The sequence below is a fragment of the Taurulus bubalis genome (genome assembly GCF_910589615.1).
Source record: "Taurulus bubalis genome assembly, chromosome: 7".
Taxonomy (NCBI): Eukaryota; Metazoa; Chordata; class Actinopteri; order Perciformes; family Cottidae; genus Taurulus; species Taurulus bubalis.
This window is the reverse complement of record NC_136595.1, coordinates 8834645-8854423: the sequence shown is the minus strand read 5'-3', so window position 1 is coordinate 8854423 and position 19779 is coordinate 8834645. Positions and strand designations below refer to the sequence as shown.

Below are 19779 nucleotides of genomic sequence, written 5' to 3'. Positions count from 1 at the left end.
AAATAATACGAAGATTGATACATAGTGAAAAGAATGGTTAGTTGCAGTCCACAGCAGTTTATTATAATTTGTTTCCAATAATTTATTTTAAAGGAACAGCTGGGTTTTGATGCAATTGCAGAGGTAAAAAATGTGTTCACAGACGGACATATAAACACCTGGCAAAGTACTAAAACCTGCCTCTGTGTTAGTCCTCAATACAGTAGGACCACATTTTGCTGATGACACGCACGCACACAAAACCAGTGTCTCTGTCGTGACTGGTAGCTGGTGTGTGTTCTGCTCAGTCTGCTGCACTGTGCACGCTGATGGAGGTCTTAACTGCAGGTTATTTAATTTTTTTCAAAGTAAAACCAGCTGTTGACCTACTTTGCTTTGGGAACCTTCAACACGGTTTCAACAGATGTACCTCATACACACACACACACACACACACACACACACACACACTGATTGGTGCTGTTGGCCAGGTGGTGCTCTCCAGGACGTCTGTGATGTCTGTTTTTTCAAGCTGTTGCAATGCGCCGTCAGGTGCTGCATCTTTTCAGATCAAATACAAAATTCATACAATCTAAAACGTCCGGATAATCGCAGCAATAGGATACATCTTTTTTTTTTTTTCTTCTGACGAGAAGTCCTTGTTCACACACCCGGGTTCACAAGTGGCGGCCCGCCTCATAGGCTTTGTCATAATGAGCAGCTGGGTTGTCGCCTCCTCCTGATGATCGTTACGGCGCTCCCCTGCCCCCGTGTGGTCGCTTGTTGAAAGTGTTTCGAAACCCACCTTTCCACAGGTGGACGTATACACACATCGTCTTAATCTTTGTTGTGATTTAGAGCAGGGCTTCTCAACCTTTTTTCAGTGATGTACCTCCTGTAAAATATGTTTCCAGCTGAGTACCCTCTAACTAGTGCAAAGCATTTTGGGTTGAAAAAAAGATGTAATACACAGCGGTGTGCCATCAGTGTCTGATATAATATAGAATATATACAATTCAGTTTATAAACTTACACTTATATTTTATTGAATATTTGTTAAATAGCTATTTTTAATGGATGCTCATTTAAAATATATATTTTTGTAATCTCACGTACTCCCAGAACCCATTTGAGAACCACTGATTTAGAGGCTAGACGTCTGACAGGGTCTTCACGATGCTGAGGGTTCTTGGCTTTGTGCACTTTATTGTCTTTGGGATTATTGAGAGAATAATGAAATGATGTGACTTTGAAAATGAATTCCTGTACTGCGTTTGCTATGCAACAGAGAAGGAACACGATGGCTCTGGTTGGAGCTGCCTTGTGAAGCTATGTCACAGTGACGCCTGTTGGCCAAACACCGGTACTGACCGCCTGTCACGAAACTACAGTTAGATGACCAAACTGTCTGATTGTTGATGATTGTTTGTCACCAATTGGCGAAGAGGTCAAAAAAAAAAATTAAAACCTCTTGTTTCTCTCTCTCTCTCTTTCAGAAGGAGCTGAGCCTTCCCAGGAGAGGCAGTTTGTAAGTACCCATCATCCCCTCTGTCTTCCGTCAAAGTGCGAGCCCGTCCTGTCTGCGTTGTTGGTTTTTCCAGAGGTGTTGTTTGGGAAGTGAAATGCAATGAACCGAACACAGATGTGTGTCCTGCATGATGATGATGATGCCGCCAGCGGAGGAGACGCTGTTCACATTTAATATCCGTCTATGGAGACTTTGAGTATCTGTCCTAAAATACAATTTATTCTAGTAGGTGTTTGGCTGCTGTTGTCAGCCTCACACAGTCACGTACTGGTCCTTTTAAGTATCACTGGGAAACCAGTTTGTTTGTGTTCATTTTGTCTCAGCTATCAAGTTGTACAGACAGAGCTTCCAGTAAAGGGTTAAAGGACAAAGTTCAAAAGCCACTGAGTACAGGTATGTGTATGTGTGTGTGTGTGTGAGTTTTGTGCCAGAACAGCTGAGCATCCCACTGTGTATAGATGCAGACCTATTTATATCTGTGTGTGTGCGTGTGTGCGTGTGGCAGACAGCTGATTTGCCATCCTGCACAAAATGTTCTTCATGTTTGGAAACAAAAGTCAGACTTGCAGTCGTGCTTCCAGAGAATTGCTGGAACACGAGCTCCGTCTGTGCAGTGTCGTCATTGTAACTCACTCCCCGGTTCCCTGAAACTGCCTCGCAGCACCGCCCCGGGGTCAGCTGAGGTTCAGCCCTGTTCTTCCAGCACTGTTTACTGCAGTCGAGTTTCCAGCCACAGGGTCTGTGAGCTCGAGCCTCCATCTTGGAAGACCTGGAAAACAGTTGACCAATTTTCTAGTCATCTGAAAGGCTTAAATTACATTCAGGGTCACGTTACCGTTCAAACGGTAGTTCGCGAATGAGAGCATCGGCCGTCACGTGACACGGTGGCACCAGCAGGATGGATGACGTCGCGTAGCGTTGATGCGTGCCAGCTTGTTTTGTCTGTAAAGGTTTCAGGTTTGTGATTGAACTCTGTGAGCATTGCTTTCCAATGTGTGTCAGCTACTGTTGGAGAACAATGACTGGGAAGCTGGGGTGAAAACAACACATATGAGCAAACATGGCCCTTTGTTTCCCTTTAATATGTTCTGGTCGTGCATGGCGGTGCAGGCACGGCTGCGCCTCCTCCAGATACGGCCTCTCATGTGGCTCTGTAACTGGGTTAGAGGCGTTAACGCGCCAGCACATGACCGGGCTTATCCACGTACACAGTTATTACCATATCCGGCATGTAATAGTATGACTAACTTGAATCAGCTGAGTCTGTTTGTTTTTGTCCTCGTACAGCACTCACTTTCACACTCCTCAAGCATCCTGCCATAGCGAGTGTTGTATCGATCCTCCAAATGTGGTGGTCTGCATAGAAAATCCACATTTTACCAATGTCCCTTCTGGGATCCTAAATCGCTGAACCATTGCAAGAAAGTAATGATAACAGCTTTGAAAGTATCTCCCAGTAGCTCTTTGAAGCTACAGAGCTGCTCTCTCTTAAGATCCTTAATATCAGCAGAGCCACAGGGGTCAGATGGTGCAGACCTATTTATATCAGAGTGTGCGTGTGCGTGTGCCTCGGCCGCTGTGAAGCCTCCGAGTCGACTCGGTGGAAGTGACACAGCTCTTTTTAAATGGATTCAGATGAGGAAGTGATGGTACTGAAACAAAGTCTGCCTCCTGTCTCTGATTATCAAGTCGAATACTTGTTTGCTCGCTCACCACTGAGATACTCTGCATTGGTTTCTCTTTGGTTTCTGTTTTTCCCCCGTCTGGTGCACATGAATCAGATCAGATTGAGTTTTCGCCCAAACGGAACATGTTCCATCGTGACCCACCGGGTCCACACCGCAGGATGTTCTCTTCCTCGGGACTTAATTGGGAGTTATTGCTTCAAACTATCGTTACCATGTCAACAGTTCACGGAGGACTTTACAAAGCCGTTGGGCACTTTCCTAATTTAATTTATCTGAATAAATATATTAGATTAATCATTCCTTTGGCTGCTATCAGTAAGATCAAGAACATAGTCTCTGCAAGAAGGGACAAGCAGGAACCTGGGCCGGGGATCTGTCGGAAAATTACTGCTTCAATGTTTCATTTTAAAATGGCAACATATTCTCATGACACACACACACACACACACACACACACACACACACACACACACACACACACACACACACACACACACACACAGGTCCAGGTTGGTGTGTAATGACATTCTCATATCCTGTGCCTGCCCTTGTGTCAGTAATCAGTCCAACTTAACTGTGTGTGTGTGTGTGTGTGTGTGTGTGTGTGTGTGTGTGTGTGTGTGTGTGTGTAACCGTACCCTAGTCAGAGCCGTCCGTGATCCAGTCCATTGTTTATGAATTAGCAATCTGGCTTGTGAGCTGCATTTAGCCCATTAGGGTCAACGGTGTCCCCGGGCTTCTCAGAAACCAGAGCAGAGACAGCTGGTCTGATCATATCGGGACAACGTACCTCCCCGAGTCAGAGCGAGGACGAGAGATTTCCCTGTAAGGTTTTAAGTTCTGCTCATCAAAAGAAAACTACCTTGAAGTAGAAGTAGATGTTTCCCTGGAAGAAGTTCGTCACCTTTAGTTTAGTTTCCTGCTGCCAGAGGACTCTGTTCAGGATCGTTTACAGTACAGGCATCTCAGCATTAACTGGAAGCAGAGTCATTTAAAGCCTGTTATTTACATTTCTTTCATATAAAAAAGGTTGTTTTTTTTTTTATCCGTGAGAAGGTTTGTTAAATGTGGAAAAGTCCTTAAATATATGATACAATTAAAAGAAGTTATTAAAATTAAACAAATCTTTAAAAAATCAAGAATAAAAGTGAAGCTAATTTGTTTTAGAAACATAATTTAATAAATGTATTTAAAGCCCCCAAATAAAAAGTAAATTTAAACTAAATAACTATACTAATAGTAATATTATTTCAAATCTCATTTTAAAAGTTGTATAGGAAATTAGCTTAACTTTAAGTGATTAAATGGCCAATAAAATAGTAGTAAATACAAGTAAATAAAAGCAGTCAGTAAGTAAAAAGCATTCATGAAAAAATATTCATTTTTTTATAAATCATTCAAATTGTAAACAATTTCTCATAAAGTAATTAAAGAATTAGCGACATTATCTTATAAACAAGGAACTTGAAACTAACTGTTTATCAATTTGCTCAGTCCTGCTTCAGTTACAAATAACTCTTTCTTTAGACAATAAAAACTCAATAATGAGTATAAAGCAGTAAATACATCTCGGTCTTCCTCCTGCCTTCCTATTCCGCCTCCTCCTCTCCCCCTCCTCCCTCTCCCCCTCCTCCCTCCCTCCCTCCCTCCCTCCCTCCCCCTGTCCCTCTGTCTCACTGCTGTTTGTCGAGGACTCGGTCAGTCAGTCCTCTCGTCACAGCGGACCTGCTGATCACAGCAATCAGACGAGCTACACAATAAGACTTCCAGGAAGTGAGAGGGATTAAATGGGCAGACTGCACCCAGGGAAGGCCCTCTGCGCCCGGGTTCATGCAGCTGGGAGCGTCCCTCTGAACGTCTGGTGGATCGGTGGCAGGACCTGAGCAACCAAACTAGTCCGGACCAGTTTCCTCTTTATCATCTGACATGATGGAGCTACTCCAAACTTTGTATTCTCTCTGACTAGTTTTTGATTTTTTTACATTTTGTATATATATATATATATATATATACATAAAGAGGAAGGAAGTGCAGTAGACGGAGTTTGCTTATGTGCGGGCTCTGGACGTCGCTCCACAGGCTGCGTGTGTGTTTTCTAAACGTCTTGTTAGGTTGTGACTCAGCAAGCCTGTGCTTGCTGGTGAGGGAACACTCTAGATACCTCACATAACTGTGTGTCTCTGTCTGGGAGATAAGAGCAGGTGCTGACGTAACACAGACACACACACACACCCTGGTCATTCCTTTATATGTGAAAGTCAGGCGTTTGGCTCATGGAGGACTAACTGTGGGACGGTTTTGGGTCCAGCGTGGAGCTCGAAGATGGACAGTGCAGTATGTGTTTAACGGACAGATGAGCTCATGCAGTCCGGTGGATTATCAGAGATTACGGTTGAGCCTTTTGTCCCGGGACACAAGATGAAGAGGAGGAAGGAGAGAGCGGGAGCCCCACGCCTCCACCTCCAGTAAGAGAGAGAGTGTGTGTGTGTGTGTGTGTGTGTGTGTGTGTGTGTGTGTGTGTGTGTGAGAGAGAGAGAATGCAAGTCAGATTCATATCAAGGCAACCAGTTATGTACCTTTTTACTTTTGTTCCTTTGTAGCTGCAGTATGTTTACATCCAAGACTGAAACTCTACACCATCTAACATGCTCTCAAGGACAACTGCGACACGCTGATGTGTAGCAGGCCTACTGTTCACCATCTTTATTTAGCGTGTCAGCGTGCTAACATTTGATAGTTGGCATTCAACACAAAATACAGCCACCGTTATTATTTGGTCATTAAATATTGGAGACATTTAAGATTTTGACCTGATTGTGGTAAAATACAGATAATCACCTAAACTTTCTCCAAAATTGGGAAACATCTGGATGTAAAAATACCTTTTTTCTTCTGTCAGGATACATATATTTCTGTTATAAGCTGTGAAATTGAAGTTACAGATGCCTGCTGAATATAACAACTTCACCAGATTAGTGGGGGAAGAGAGAGAGAAAGAAGAAGAGAGCGAGAAATAGAGAAGAAGCTGCCCCAAAAAGAAATACCTGGCAGGCAGACATTGTTTCAGTGGCTAGGTCACTATCACTAGATATATTGGCGAGGACAGTTTGGGTGTTAAGTTCGGCTTACATTCATAATACAGAACATGCATAGTGTACATACATACCGAGCCGGTGGAACAGAACACCGTGTGGAGAAGGAAACATGAGCCGGTATCGGAGTGAGATGGCAGCAGGGAGGGAAGTCCTTCCTCAGCTCAACAGGCTCCAGTGACCAGGATGTCTGTGTTCAGACACAAGGGTTACACCATCAACATGTAATCAATGCCATTCAACCAAACTAGAAACTGCTCAAATACAAGTATATTGTATGGTAAAGTTAGCAGTTATATGTACAGGATATAGTCCTCAGCTTCATTCAGGGTACGTTCATGTAATTTCCCAGTTGTTAATTACATCCCAGAACTCCTCCTTTAGTTGTCAGGTCAAACGCACACTTGGATATCCTACTTGAAAGTGGATCTCTTGAGCGTTTACACTGTCAGAGTGTCAGAGCTGTCACTGAAGTTATTCAGCTCCCCTCTCTGTGACTGTGATGTGGCAAACAATGTGCTTTGGTCATCGTGAGAAGAAACACGGACCACAAAAAAAACAACCTCTGTGCAGTCGTGTGGGATCGTTGTGCCGTTGGTTCTGGATTCTGATCGCGTTTGCAAATGAATCCCGTCCAAATGGTTTTCATGTGACCTCGCCCTGCGGAAAAACTCTTCCCAAAACTCGACCTTTTAAACCTGGTCGAACTGCTCTCCAACAATATCTGACAGCAGCCCTGTTTTCCCCCCACTCGTGTGCCAGATGGCTCGACTTACGATTGGGATCCAGCATTTCATTATGAAATTGCCTTTAGTTTTGTGCCGCCGATGGCCGTGTTGAACCGGTGGCGGTGCACCACAGATGGCCCGCCATTATGTAGGGGTAACACAGCACGTACTAAAATGTGTGTAGCCCTTGACATCCCAGCAGGTGGTCTCACCCATTCTGTGGGGGGGAGGGCATGGAGACCACCACCATACGGTCCTCATGCCCCTGCAGATCTGTGCCAACTGCCATCTGAACTCTGTAGAGCCAGGGGAAATGTGTGTAGGCTGTTTAAATGTAAAAGTAAACCTTCAAAGTTTTCACGTCAGTTTGGACGTCTCACACTGGCTCCCTGTGCTTCTTCCTGAGACGGGGAAGCCAATCTTCGTTTAAGTACGACTTTGTACTTGCAAACCTCTCGTGGACTCCTGACTGAGCTCTGTGAAGTCGATCCAGGACTTTCAGTCCAGCCGTTTCCTACTGTGATAAGTTAGTGCGCCAGGCTTCCCCGCCCGCTGCGAGGGGACATCTGCGGATCAGTGGCTAGAGCCCTGGCACTGCGGCTGCCGCCTCTCACACTAAGGGCTGGAGCTGCGTGCTCCAACAGTATGACCTCAGCACTGTCAGCCACTGTCGAGTAAAGCTTCTACTAAAAAAGCTCCAAATCATGTCAACAGACACGCCTGAAAAGTCTCAAACCAGCCATGCCAAGAGCTGAACTTCTCATTTGAATCGTGGCAATACCAGATATGAGGATTTGCTGATCTGTCTCTATTCATCCCATTCTAAACCGACTGACTTTAGGAAGTCATTTCCACACACAGTGACTGCTGTCACTTTAAGACGTTACTTTTGTCTCCCTTCGTTGTTTTAGATTGAACCATTCAGATCACTGTAGTCCAAACTATCAAAGTTGCGTGTGTAACTGAGAAGTTATAATCGTAGAAGTACACACTAGATCATGATGAGGTGCGGATAGAGAGGAAACGTGAGAGAACAGATGTTAAAGTACAGATCGATGTCTCTTCACAACACACACACACACACACACACACACACTCACACGTCCAAGCAGTCCTCATCACACCATCCCTCCTTACCCGGCTCACTTCCTCCTCTCCTCATCCTTTCTTTCTTCCACTCCTCCCCTCCCTCCTCTGTTGGCAGAATCTGGTCGCCGGCTCAGCTGCGTTGCCACGGCAACAGCAGCCTCCTCCAGCACCTGCTGTCCCCCACTTCCTTTCATCCCTCCGTCGTTCAGCCCCCCGTCGTCACCCTTTCCCCCTTGTCCTCCTCCTCCCCCTCCCTCTGTTCCTCTGACGGCCCTCTGTCAGCCCCTGTTCACCAGCGAGGGAACCCCTTCCTCTGGAGGTAAGAGGCGTGCTGTGTCACCTCGTAACACCCCTGTTTGTTCGCAAGCGTGTGCGTGTTGACTTCTGTTTGCCTGCGTTGCCGACGGTCCCTCCCCTTCTGGGTTTGTCAGCCCGTGGCAGCGCTGAGCAGCTGAAACTGCAGCACTAACGAGCTGACGACACCAGACAACATCCACGTATTCGAGTCTGGCTACTGTCGAGGACAGGTCAGTTTGTTTTGCTGCTTATTTTTTTTAGGACATTTTACTCACCAATATCCAAATAGGTCGAGGTACTGAGGAGAGCCCAGGGGTGATATTTTAGAAACTGAGGGTTTGGTTCTGTTCAAACAAACTCATCTGGGCCGGTGCGAAAGCTGTCAATCAAACCCTTGTGCGTAATCACTCATTCGTTCCCTTAATTGCCGGATATTAAATGTTTTTCTCATTTAAAATTCAAGTCAGGAGGTCAAGCTAGATATCGTCGTTGTTGTCGTCAATAAACATGACAACTTGGTAGTCAGAACCCCATAATGGTTCGCAAGATACACCTGAAGGGTCATGAGTAGGGAGAAAAATAAATGAGAAATGTATGTATTTGTTATTGTGACAACAACAAAAAACACTTCCATAAATTCCTGGGTAATCAGAAAGCCAAACTTTTTGGGGATCTAGAAACTATGTCAGTATGGGTGGGCATACGCACCAAGATATATTAAAGGCAGGGAAAAAGTTCCCGAAATTGTTCCCGCTGTGCAAAAGGGGCATTTCACTCAAACATTCATTGTAAGGTTTTCGGCAGGTAAATGCCACCGGTGCACTTCACTGGTGGAATCAAACATCTGTAAAGTTCAACACCACTCTGTCCCTGCTCTGCTGTGTGTGGAGGTCGATCAGAGCTCCACTCGGATACAGAGGTGTGAGAAGAAGAAAAAGAGCATCGGGGAGGGAGGGAGGTCTGTTGGGTAGAGAGAAAGAGAGAGAGGAGAGGAGAGAGGAGGATCAGAGGAAAGAGGGAGGACACAGCAGCTCACGCACACTCCCTCTCGCCGGTGTGTGTGTGTGTGTGTGTGTGTGTGTGTGTCTCGGCGTCTGTTTGCCAACCACGTCCTCCGCCCCGGGTGTCAGAGCGATGGTCGTGTGTCTGCGCTAGCATGTCTGACTCCTTCTGGACGGTGCTCTCCAATTTCTCGCTGCCCGAGAGGAGCATGCTGCGGCGCTCCAAGAGGTACGCACTTATTTTCACTCCGTCCTCTCTACGGTTTATTAGTTCGGATGTGTTTCCTCTCTGGTAGCCTGCGTCTTTTCTTTATTTTTTCTCTCCCCCTTTCCCTCCTATTCCTCGTTAATTTTTTTTGCATCTCAATTAGTTTTTCCTTTTAATTTTTTTCCCCTCTCTTTTCATTTCCTGCCGCTCCATCGTCTCTCCTCCTCCTCCTCCTCCTCTTTGCAGGTCTTAGATGCTCAGCAGGAGTTGCTCCAACATGAAGGTCGACTCACTGAATTTGTTTTTGGATGGATAAACGGGACGCTCTGTATGAGTCGGTGTGTTTGTGTGTTGGAATGGGAATCACATGTACCCCTGCTGGTATGTATCCCAGAACTGAAGTGTGTGTGTGTGTGTGTGTGTGTGTGTGTGTGTGTGTGTGTGTGTGTGTGTGTGTGCGTGTGCGTTCTCTCGTTGATTACATTCTCTCTATCTGCGTACAGTTTTGCACATCCGCGAAGCATGTCCAGGTTGGAATAGAAGCCGACGCTTGTGCATGCGTCCACATGTCGTCGTTTCTTCTATGCGTTGTTTCTCCGTCGTTCCCTCAGCTGACCTCTCCTCTTCCTCTCCTCTTCCTATCCTCTTCCTCTCCCCTGCCAGTCAGAGCCAGAGGTGGCTTTTCCAGTGGCAAAGAGACGCCGACACAGCTGTGTACTTATCACTTTAAAGCAGCAATTTTCTTCCTCCTCCTTGTAATAACAGGGATACACACACACACACACACACACACACACACACACACTGACAGATTTCTTCTTCTTCTCTGCTCTTTTTTCACCGCCTCCTGTTGTGTGTGTTCGTCTCGGCAGTGTTTTTCAGAAGAGAGAGGGGTTGTGAAGTGACTCCTGCATAGCAACAGTTTTCGGATAGGAGTGTTTGGAGCCGACAGCTCGTGATGAGCTATAATCAGGACAAAATGGATCCAGGACTCCCACAGAAAGAAAGTGTGCCCTAAGGGTTTGGGAGGGACCGGCATCCTCTTTTAACACCAGTTATCATATTCTGTTCAAAATGATAGTTATTCTTGATCCATCCTCCATTTCTCTGACTACTTTCCGACCTTCACCCAACAGATGTCCACAGATCTGTTTCTGGCTTCTTGTCACAGCATTTCTAATGCAAGAAATTTAAATATTTACATCTTCATATGCCGTTGATTTTTTTATAACTTAGACAAGGTCAATATGTCGGCACCTCTAAACAGCCAGGAGCGTGCTGCTCCAGGCATTTTTTCAAGTCTTCAGCTTCCCGACATGTCTCTCTCGTCTCTCAAATGTGACACACGCACACGCCAGTGCACATCTACACAGATTAGTGAGTTAATCCGACGCACAGAGCTCTCAAATCCTTAACAAGTGGTTGTTGCACATATAGAACGCAGAAAGTGATGGCAACATATACAAAATCCTTCTAAGAATAGAAGGAAACAGCCAAACATGTGCATGATTGCTCATGTGCAGTGGTAGAAGCCCTGAAAAAGTCCACAGACACTGATGTGTTTCCATCATATATAGGCTTTGTATGTTGCCGTGGCATCTTTAGTGAACATGCACCTCCTGATAAATGCAACATATCCGACTATATGGACATTTTTGACTGGTCCGCTGAGGCTGCTTTGTGTGTCAGGAGCTTTTATGATATGGTTGATGTTTATGCTGGTGTTTTAGTTTAAAAAAAGAACACAGTGCATGTTAAATAAAGGCTCAGGTAATGTTCCCTTTACCCGTTAAACTGAATCGAGCCACGGTTGCATCTCTCTTGTTGTTTTTTCCTTCGGGGCCGGTAACCTCGCAGCTAGTGACAGCGGAGCAGGAAGTGTGAATATGAAGACGAAACATACACACACACCCAGTCCCACACACACACACCCCGTTACACACTCCGGTGTGGGTCGTCATATTGATTTCCTGTGGTGGCCGTAACCCTCACAGCAACATTATTGAGTGGACTGTGGGAAATGAGTTTAGCTGTAGATCTTATCCACACACTCGCCTGCCGTCTGGTGTGTGTGTGTTCTGTGTGTGTGTGTCGGGTGGTTTAGCTTAACGCCCACACAGCTGTTCGCTCTCCGCTAGTTTCCACTATCTCTCCCGTCAGCCCCGTCACATCACTGTCCGTCTGCCTCTATGACTGTGTGCCTTATGAGATCTACAATAACAAAGTTATTACCTTCTGAGGTGATATGCAGTCGCTCATATCGCAGGTAGCCTTGAGTAAACACACACATGTATACATTTTAAACATAGCGGTTTATGAGTGAAAAAGAAAATGGCGATTTGTTATGAGCGGTTATGGTGACAAGAAACAAAAAGGCAGCAGTTTTTTCAAACCGTCCACCTGCCTGCTGGTCAGCGTAACCTTCTGTAACCAGAGTAGCATTAAGGCACGGTGGGAGGAGCCAGCTAGCTCGCTCCGCTTTAATGCTACACCGGTACAACGTTGTCACTGCCGATAGCGATGTGCTTTTCTTAAGCCTGTGACTGAGGAGTGTTCGGATGAAGCATTTAAGTTGTTAAATTTCACTCATTTGTTTGCTTCTTTTAGCCGTTACTGCAGAACACCTCATTGAGAAGACATAACGGTACACGTAGAAATGGCCGCCGGCGCTGACCCTCCTGCCACGTTGATTTGAATGGGAATGTCCGTTCGACTCTAGGGGAAAACTTCTATGACTCACACGGCACACTGATCGCACGTTGCATCTTGTTCGTTCAGTGCGGCCCTAGCGCCCTGTTGCAGGTTCGACGGTCCAGAACCGGGCGATGACGAGACCTCAGGAAGCTGCACGCGGCTGCTTTTTACTGACTGTTCAACGAGAAGCAGTTCAGCTCACAACTCCTTCTGAAGCCAAAAATCGACGTTCGTACATTTCTGCTCATACCCGGATTAAACAAGCCATATCCACCACGTTAATCAGATAGCTTTAGAGGTGTTAGCGGGTGTGTTTTGAAGCCGGGGCAGACATGATATCGATCTTCTCATCTCATCTCGGAGAGAAAGCAAACAAGCGTGTTTCCCATGACGCTGAACTAGTCTTTCATACGGCTGACGGCTCAGAGGAGGGCTGTGTGCCCCTGCAGTGCTGACAGTAGGGGGGAGCATAAAGACTTCATCACGAGGACTGCGTGGGTAAAATACCGTGACTAATTTTAAGAGAAGTTTTGGTCTTAAAAGCTGCTTCAGCCAGAGAAAGTAATGAAACAGAGCAGCGGCACTCTCTCACTGTGCTGCCACCTGACAGGCTGCTGCTTTGATGGTGACGAGAGGCACTCAAAAAGCCCACTTCTCACAGACACTCGCACAGAAATGTTGCCTTCAGTCAGTTCTGCATAATGGAAACATGTTTCCCAGCAGGGATCCAAAACTGCCTGCAGGAGAATAAAGAATTAGAGGGGCACAGTTTCTTCCAAGAGGGAAACTGTGCTGCAGCGACTACAACTGTGCGTTGAAGTCCGAAACAAGTATACAGCGTTAATGTTCACGTCTGTGCGAGTCAACCTGGTCAGCGGACTCGTCTTGCTTGGTCTCCGCATCATCCACCAGTCGGAAAGTCTGCTCATCAGCCGGCGGGCAGCAGCAGAACAAGCGGTGCTTTTAGTCTGGGTGGGACACGTTCCTCCCCTGTCCAAGGTTGTTCTTCTGTGTCCTCCTTCGTCGTGACTTCCCTCCCTATCGGCCTCTATCTGTACACTCTGTGCCGTTGCTCTGCTTGCATCCATCAAGCTAACGTGACCTTTCCTCTAATGACAATTATAAATGTTTTACAAGATAACAACTGGTGGCCAGATATCTTCTGGCCACCAGTTGTTATTACCTTACCCCGTTAAATGAAATCTTCACTTTGACCTAAATTAAGGAAATGTCATTAAAAATCAGCATATGCTCATGAACTTAACACAAGTACCAAAGCTTTAAGAATTCAAAGTGCTGTGTGTGTGTGTGTGTGTGTGTGTGTGTGTGTGTGTGTGTGTGTGTGTGTGTGTGTGTGTGTGTGTGTGTGTGTGTGTGTGTGTGTTGAAATGAAGAAATTCCCTAAACAAGCATCACTGAATATCCATCATGGCAGCTCATCCTTCATACGGTGTTTGTGTGTGTGTGTACACCACATGCTACGCTCAAACTGCTGATGCTGCACATCTCAACAGATGGCACACACACACACACACAGCATGCCATATATACATCACATGTATTCATTATTTGTGAGGTGGGTTCGTGAATCAGACGTAAGCGTGCCATAGCCGACCTTCACACAGGTCGTAATGCATTTACTCGCTCCTAACCCTGGTCTGTACCTAAACCTTATTCTACTGCCAAAGATATCCGTCAACTTACAAAAAGTCCAACAGGTCCCCACACATATAGGCACATATAGGCACGAAAGCTCGGAAATCCGAGAGCATCGCGCTGATCATTCGACTGCGGTGAAGGTTTCAGCCCTAATCGCATCGCGTGTTCATCCCGGCACGTTTGGCCAGTCAGAAACACTCGACTACACAGCTCCATAATTATAGCCAGCAGATGCGATGGGCCAATTAACACCAAACGCACATGCTGTTAGTGTGCAATGCAGGAGCCTGTAAGGAGAGAGGGAGAGAGAGAGACCATTCCTTCACTTAAGAAAGATACATACAGTCCATGCTGAGGGGAATGAGTTCAACCCATTGCGTTAGTTTCGGAAATGGGTTTTGAAATCTTAATTTCAATACTGGATTCAGTTCTAACGAAACGCCACTCTCCTCTCTCCTTCCTCCACGCTCGTCCTCCGGCGTCAGCTTAACGGAGAGGACCTGTCCTCTTGAAGCTTGGCAACCAATCACAATGACAACCTATCACAAAAAAAAAGGCAAATGCATGTTTTCTTGTAGAACGAGTGTCGCAACAGGAGGCTGAGCCGTCAGCAGCATGGAGACGTCTGGTACGTTTGGTAAAATGCCATCGTTATATGGGAAGAACAGCACAGGACCCGGGGTGGAACCTCGGGGAACGCTTGTTAGATCCACTGATTAGGTCAGCGTTTGCTTTGACGGTGTGACGGTTTACATCGACAGTCACAGGAGCATCTGTTAAGTTTCATCCTCCTCTGCCAGCTTAGTGTTGTGTTACTTTAAAAAGGGCATCGTCCCAGTGAACCCTGAGGCCTCATCACTGGCCCGCTCTTCCATCTGTTATTTCCTCGCCTCCAGTCATTACGGAAACGCTCGGTTATGAACTACACAGCAAAAAAACTAACTGAGTGGGGAAAGATCCTGTGAGCTCGAGCTGTTTTTGTGTTGATCTGTTAAGTGTGAAGCTCGCCTCCTCATTTCCTCCTCTTCCCTTCTGTCTGGGGACGTTTGATGCGACTTAAAAGCAGATTGTTCTTTTCTCTGCTGGCATCGTTTGCGCAGCACACACACATATGTACACCTCCACGACGAAGACGCGGTCATCTCAGCTCAGAGGGGAGCTGAAGTCGAACCACTACACCGCGTGATCGACCTCTTAGGGACTGTTGGGCCATTAGCAGAGCCTGGGTCGACGTTTTCTAATAAAACGCTGCAGTGGAACAGAAGAGGAGCCAAACTAAACACTATTTTTAGTCTATACTTTAAGTTTATCTCTTGAACGACTAAAAGGGTATCGGCGCATCAAAAACCTTAATCCCAAAACGCAAATAAAGCCCAAATACAGCTGCACCCGACAGATTTAAAGGATGAATGCCTTGTTAAACTGTCATTATTTAAAGGGGCTCTGTTTTATCATCATTCCTCTGTATACAGTCAACAGCATAGAACATTTATATGAAACTAATGTATGCAAGTTGGACAGAAACAAGTAGCAGGAGAGTGTTGGCTGTGTGCTGCATGATTGCAGCTGTGATTGCGACTATCTGATGTCTGTGTGTGTCCTCGCTGTCCTCTCTGCAGGACACACACACACACACAGCAGCGGTGCGTGTGTGTGTGTGTGTGTGTGTGTGTATGAACGCTGAACACACGCTGTCTGATGCGCACCATCAGATGTGCGTCTGACAGCCACAGTGGACCCCCGCTGTCATTGACACTGCGTTGGGGGGGAGTGACTGACTTTAACATTCAGGAGAGAGTGTGTGTGCATGCTTTTCCAAAAGTGTGGCCGTGGCTGTTTTGCCTTCCGGCGCAGTGTGGAGAGACGTCACAAGAAGGCGTGGTAGCGTTCGGAGACGCAGGCATCTGTGTGTGTGGTTCATTGCAAACAAAGCAGACAAAGCCACTGGACATGCTAACCGTTACAGTTGTCATGCAGATAACACAGTTGCCTTTATTGATTCAAAATCTGAACATGGATGAATTCACTGAACTGAGTGTGTGTGTTTTGTTTTCTTCTGTCCTCAGCTGTCGGACGAGCAACAGGAAGAGCCTGATTGTGACGTCCAGCACCTCCCCCACCCTGCCACGACCACACTCCCCTCTGCATGGACACACAGGTAACACACACACACACATACACATACACACATACATATATATATATATATATATATATATATATATATATATATATATATATGTACTTGCTTTGACGTTTAATGTTTAAACATTATCTAGGTCCCTGCAGCATCCTTATCAGCAGTTTGAATGTTATATACATGTTGTATGTGGGCTTCTGCCTGCCTTTAAAATAAATATATATATATATATATATATATATATATATATATATATATATATATATATATCACTCATATTGATTGGGATCCAGCTCTGCCCTCCTTCATTCAGCTGTCGACATTACGCTCCGTTTTCCTGTAAATGCAAACATGCCGAATTTGAGGACGCCGTTTCACCGTTGGCCAACTGACTAGTGACTTATCAAACATATGTGCATTGTCTAATTTACAATCTTTTAAATGTGAGGATTTGCTGCTTTTTTCTGTTTTACATCATTGCCATCTCAATATCTGAGTTTTAAACTGTTCATCTTGCGGGAAAAAAAAGCTATTTAAAGGTTTGACCTTGACCTCTATGACATTTTAATTAAACGATTTTTGCGTTTTAATTTTTTTTTCTGATTTCTTTTACAACATTTTCTTTTATACATTGGTTTAAAAAAAGTTTGATTTCAGCTCTTTTTCCTCAGAAGGGAAAAGTTCTCACGAAATACTTATTTTTTTTGCTGTGAGTCCCCTCACAGCAGTTTGTGTGTGTGTGTGTGTGTGTGTGTGTGTGTGTGTGTGTGTGTGTGTGTGTGTGTGTGTGTGTGTGTGTGTGTGCGCGTGCGTGTGTGTGCGCGCGGTGACAGTCGAAATGAACGCTGGCAGGATTTTTGTCGAACACACTTGACAGCCTTTAAGACAACCACACAAAACTCCACATCCACCCTCAGAAAACTCAACCACGTGACCCCCATCACATGTAGAGAGGGAGGGAGGGAGGGAGAGAGAGAGGGAGAGGGAGAGGGAAATGAAAAAGCGATGAACAACGGTGATATTGATTGATAGTGACTGAAGGGGAGGGAGCGACAGTCAAAATATAAATTGGAGGGTCTGAATCAAATTGGATTGGTGACAGGGTCTGAGTGGGAGGGGAGAAAGATATGAAAAATGGATAGATGGTAAAATATCCACAATTATATCTGACTCCAGAGAGAGATAGAGAGAGAGAGCTCTTCATTAACAGTGTGTTTATGTTCAGCTGACAGGCGCACACGTGTCTCATTTCCTGCTCAGGAAATAATGGAACTTGCCAAGTCAGTCACAGCGCCCACACACACACACACACACACACACACACACACTGTGTTTGAATAACTGGTTTTGATGAACAATACATCGATTCAATAATCAGCGATCTGATGATGCAAAACGAAAACAGCGACGCATATACCTTTTTAGGATACGCTTTTATTTAGAAATTCCCATGGCACGTCACCCTGAACGTAATCATTCACAATAGATGTTGAATGTGCGGCCTCATCGTTGCTGAGTGGTTAAGGGGCGCTCTCTCTCTCTCTCTCTCTCTCTCTCTCTCTCTCTCTCTTTCTCTCTCTCTCTCTCGATAATAAAGCAAATCTATATTTGAGGCTAACAAGGGACTTTAAGATGCAGGTGAATGGAAGAAGACTTTTGGCTGGTGACTGAGAAGCTTAAAGCATGTTTGGGAGCTTCTAAAAAATAATTTGTGGATGGATTATGAGACGGTAGACCCGCCACCTCTTCAGCGTTGGAGCAAGACACCCTGACTTTTTGTGTCTCTTTGTAGGGCTGGGCCATAATTCAGTATAATCGACGATAACGAGCACTAACAAAGTCAAATTTCTTTGATAATCTGTTAATGTTGCACTAAAGTAGTATTGAACTATGAAGTATTTAATTCACAAAGGCGTATACAAAAATAGGCCTTGCTGTGAAATTCTAATAGATTAATAATTTATGTATTGGCTTGGCTGTATCGTGCTTATATATTTTTATCGAGATATTAAATGACCTGTATCGAGATGGAAGATTTTGGCCATATCGGTTGCCTTTTTGGGGGTCCCATTGCGGTGCAGCGTCCACTACACTCTGTCCATCCTTCGCTCCATCCTTCCACCTCTTCCTCTGTTTATTACATTTTTCCGTCCTGCCGCCCGACTGATGTGCCTGCTGTGTTGCCATGGTAACACTGCCAGCAATCTCGCAGTCTCTGTCTTTGTGTCCCAGACTTCTCCTATTAAACGTCAGTAGTTCATGTTGTGATTTTCATTTTCTCTCGTGTTGCTGCACACTTACTGTAGCTTTGATCTATTTCGGATCAAATGTTTGAATAAAAGCTTAAATGGTGGTTTTTAGCCTTCTGCTCAGTTTGATATTACCTCCACAGAAACGAACACGTTAACAGAAACCTTTATCTCGTCTGATCCGTGTCCGTGATATCTCACCGCTAGCTGCTACTTTACTAATTAATATGCACCACTGGAGGCCATTAAGCCTTTCCCTCCATTCCCACAGACCCTCCTTACACATACGTGATTGCTCTTCCTTTCCAACTCTCGCTCTTTCATCATGGCTTCAATCACCCAGCCATTTGCTGCTAATCAAATGGAGATTCCTCAAGGTCTAATATCCTGAGGGGCTGATGAGGACCAATCGTCTCCAAAAATGACTTTTATTAAATGCTGAAAGCGATGCATAAATCCCTCGTTTCCTCTCTCGCCCCCTCCTCCTCACTTCTTCTGTCTCTTTCTTTCTTCCTCACTAAAGTTCCTTGTCATCTCCGTAACGTCTCCTTTCATTCTCTCCTCCTCAACATTCACCCTTTCTCTCTTTCTTTCCCTCCACCGGCCCTGAACTCTCCTCTCTCCTCCTGGCTGACATTTGGTAAAGGCCAGCTGGTGATTGGCAGCTGAGTGTGATCTGACTTCTGAAGAACTCCGTCAAACAACCGCCGCACGACTTTGTAATTGTACTGCAGGACAGGAAGAAAGACGGCATGGGAGTCAAGCTTTTCTTTTACTCCTGTCACACACTCAAGAAAACACAAGACGTTTTCATTTTTTTTTGTCTTTCCGCCCCCTCCCCAATTATAGCTGTGTTTTGTCATCCCAACCGCACTCTCCCCGGAGAGGCAGCGAGACTGAAGAAGCACAAAGCAGATAATACATTTGCATGTATCTCGTACGCCGGTGTATGTCTTCGTCTTTGCTAAAGTAGGTCACTGTCAGCTGCACAAAAAAACCTTCTAAAAAATGTGACAGCAAAGCGGCTTCTATATCTGCAGTGATGAGACCGCCTACCGGGTACGCTCAGCCGGGATTTACTTTTCACTTTCAGAGCACGATCCACACGGTGATTTTAAAGTATTATTCAAATAGATTTCAGAAGTGATTTGAGGTCTTTTTTCTACCCTCTATGGAGCCAATCAGAATATGTCAGCATGCTGGAAGTCATTGTGTGGACATCACATGACTGTGTGGTAGAAATGAGGCGTTGCGGTGTTTCTAGTCTCGGTTCAGTGCGGGTCAGTGGGACCCTTTGAGGCTTTGGCTGATGGTCCTGAATGACAGACGTGACCAGTGGCTGCTTGTAGGTCAGTGGGGAAAAAAACTAAAAGAAACCGGAGCACCATGCAAACAAACAGACGGGCAGCAACCCAACAACCTGTCAT

The 19779-nt window shown here is 45.4% G+C and overlaps 1 protein-coding gene across 1 annotated transcript in view; it reads left to right on the top strand.

Annotated features, from left to right (window-relative positions):
- Positions 1–19779, top strand: part of mast2 (microtubule associated serine/threonine kinase 2) — a gene marked incomplete at both ends in the record, with an annotated part of 153051 nt that overhangs the window by 99178 nt on the left and 34094 nt on the right. The window contains 3 exons of the mRNA XM_079221530.1: positions 1476–1507; positions 8220–8423; positions 16030–16121. Of these exons, the coding sequence (XP_079077656.1) occupies positions 1476–1507; positions 8220–8423; positions 16030–16121 (328 nt within the window). The remainder of the gene's footprint in view (positions 1–1475; positions 1508–8219; positions 8424–16029; positions 16122–19779) is intronic.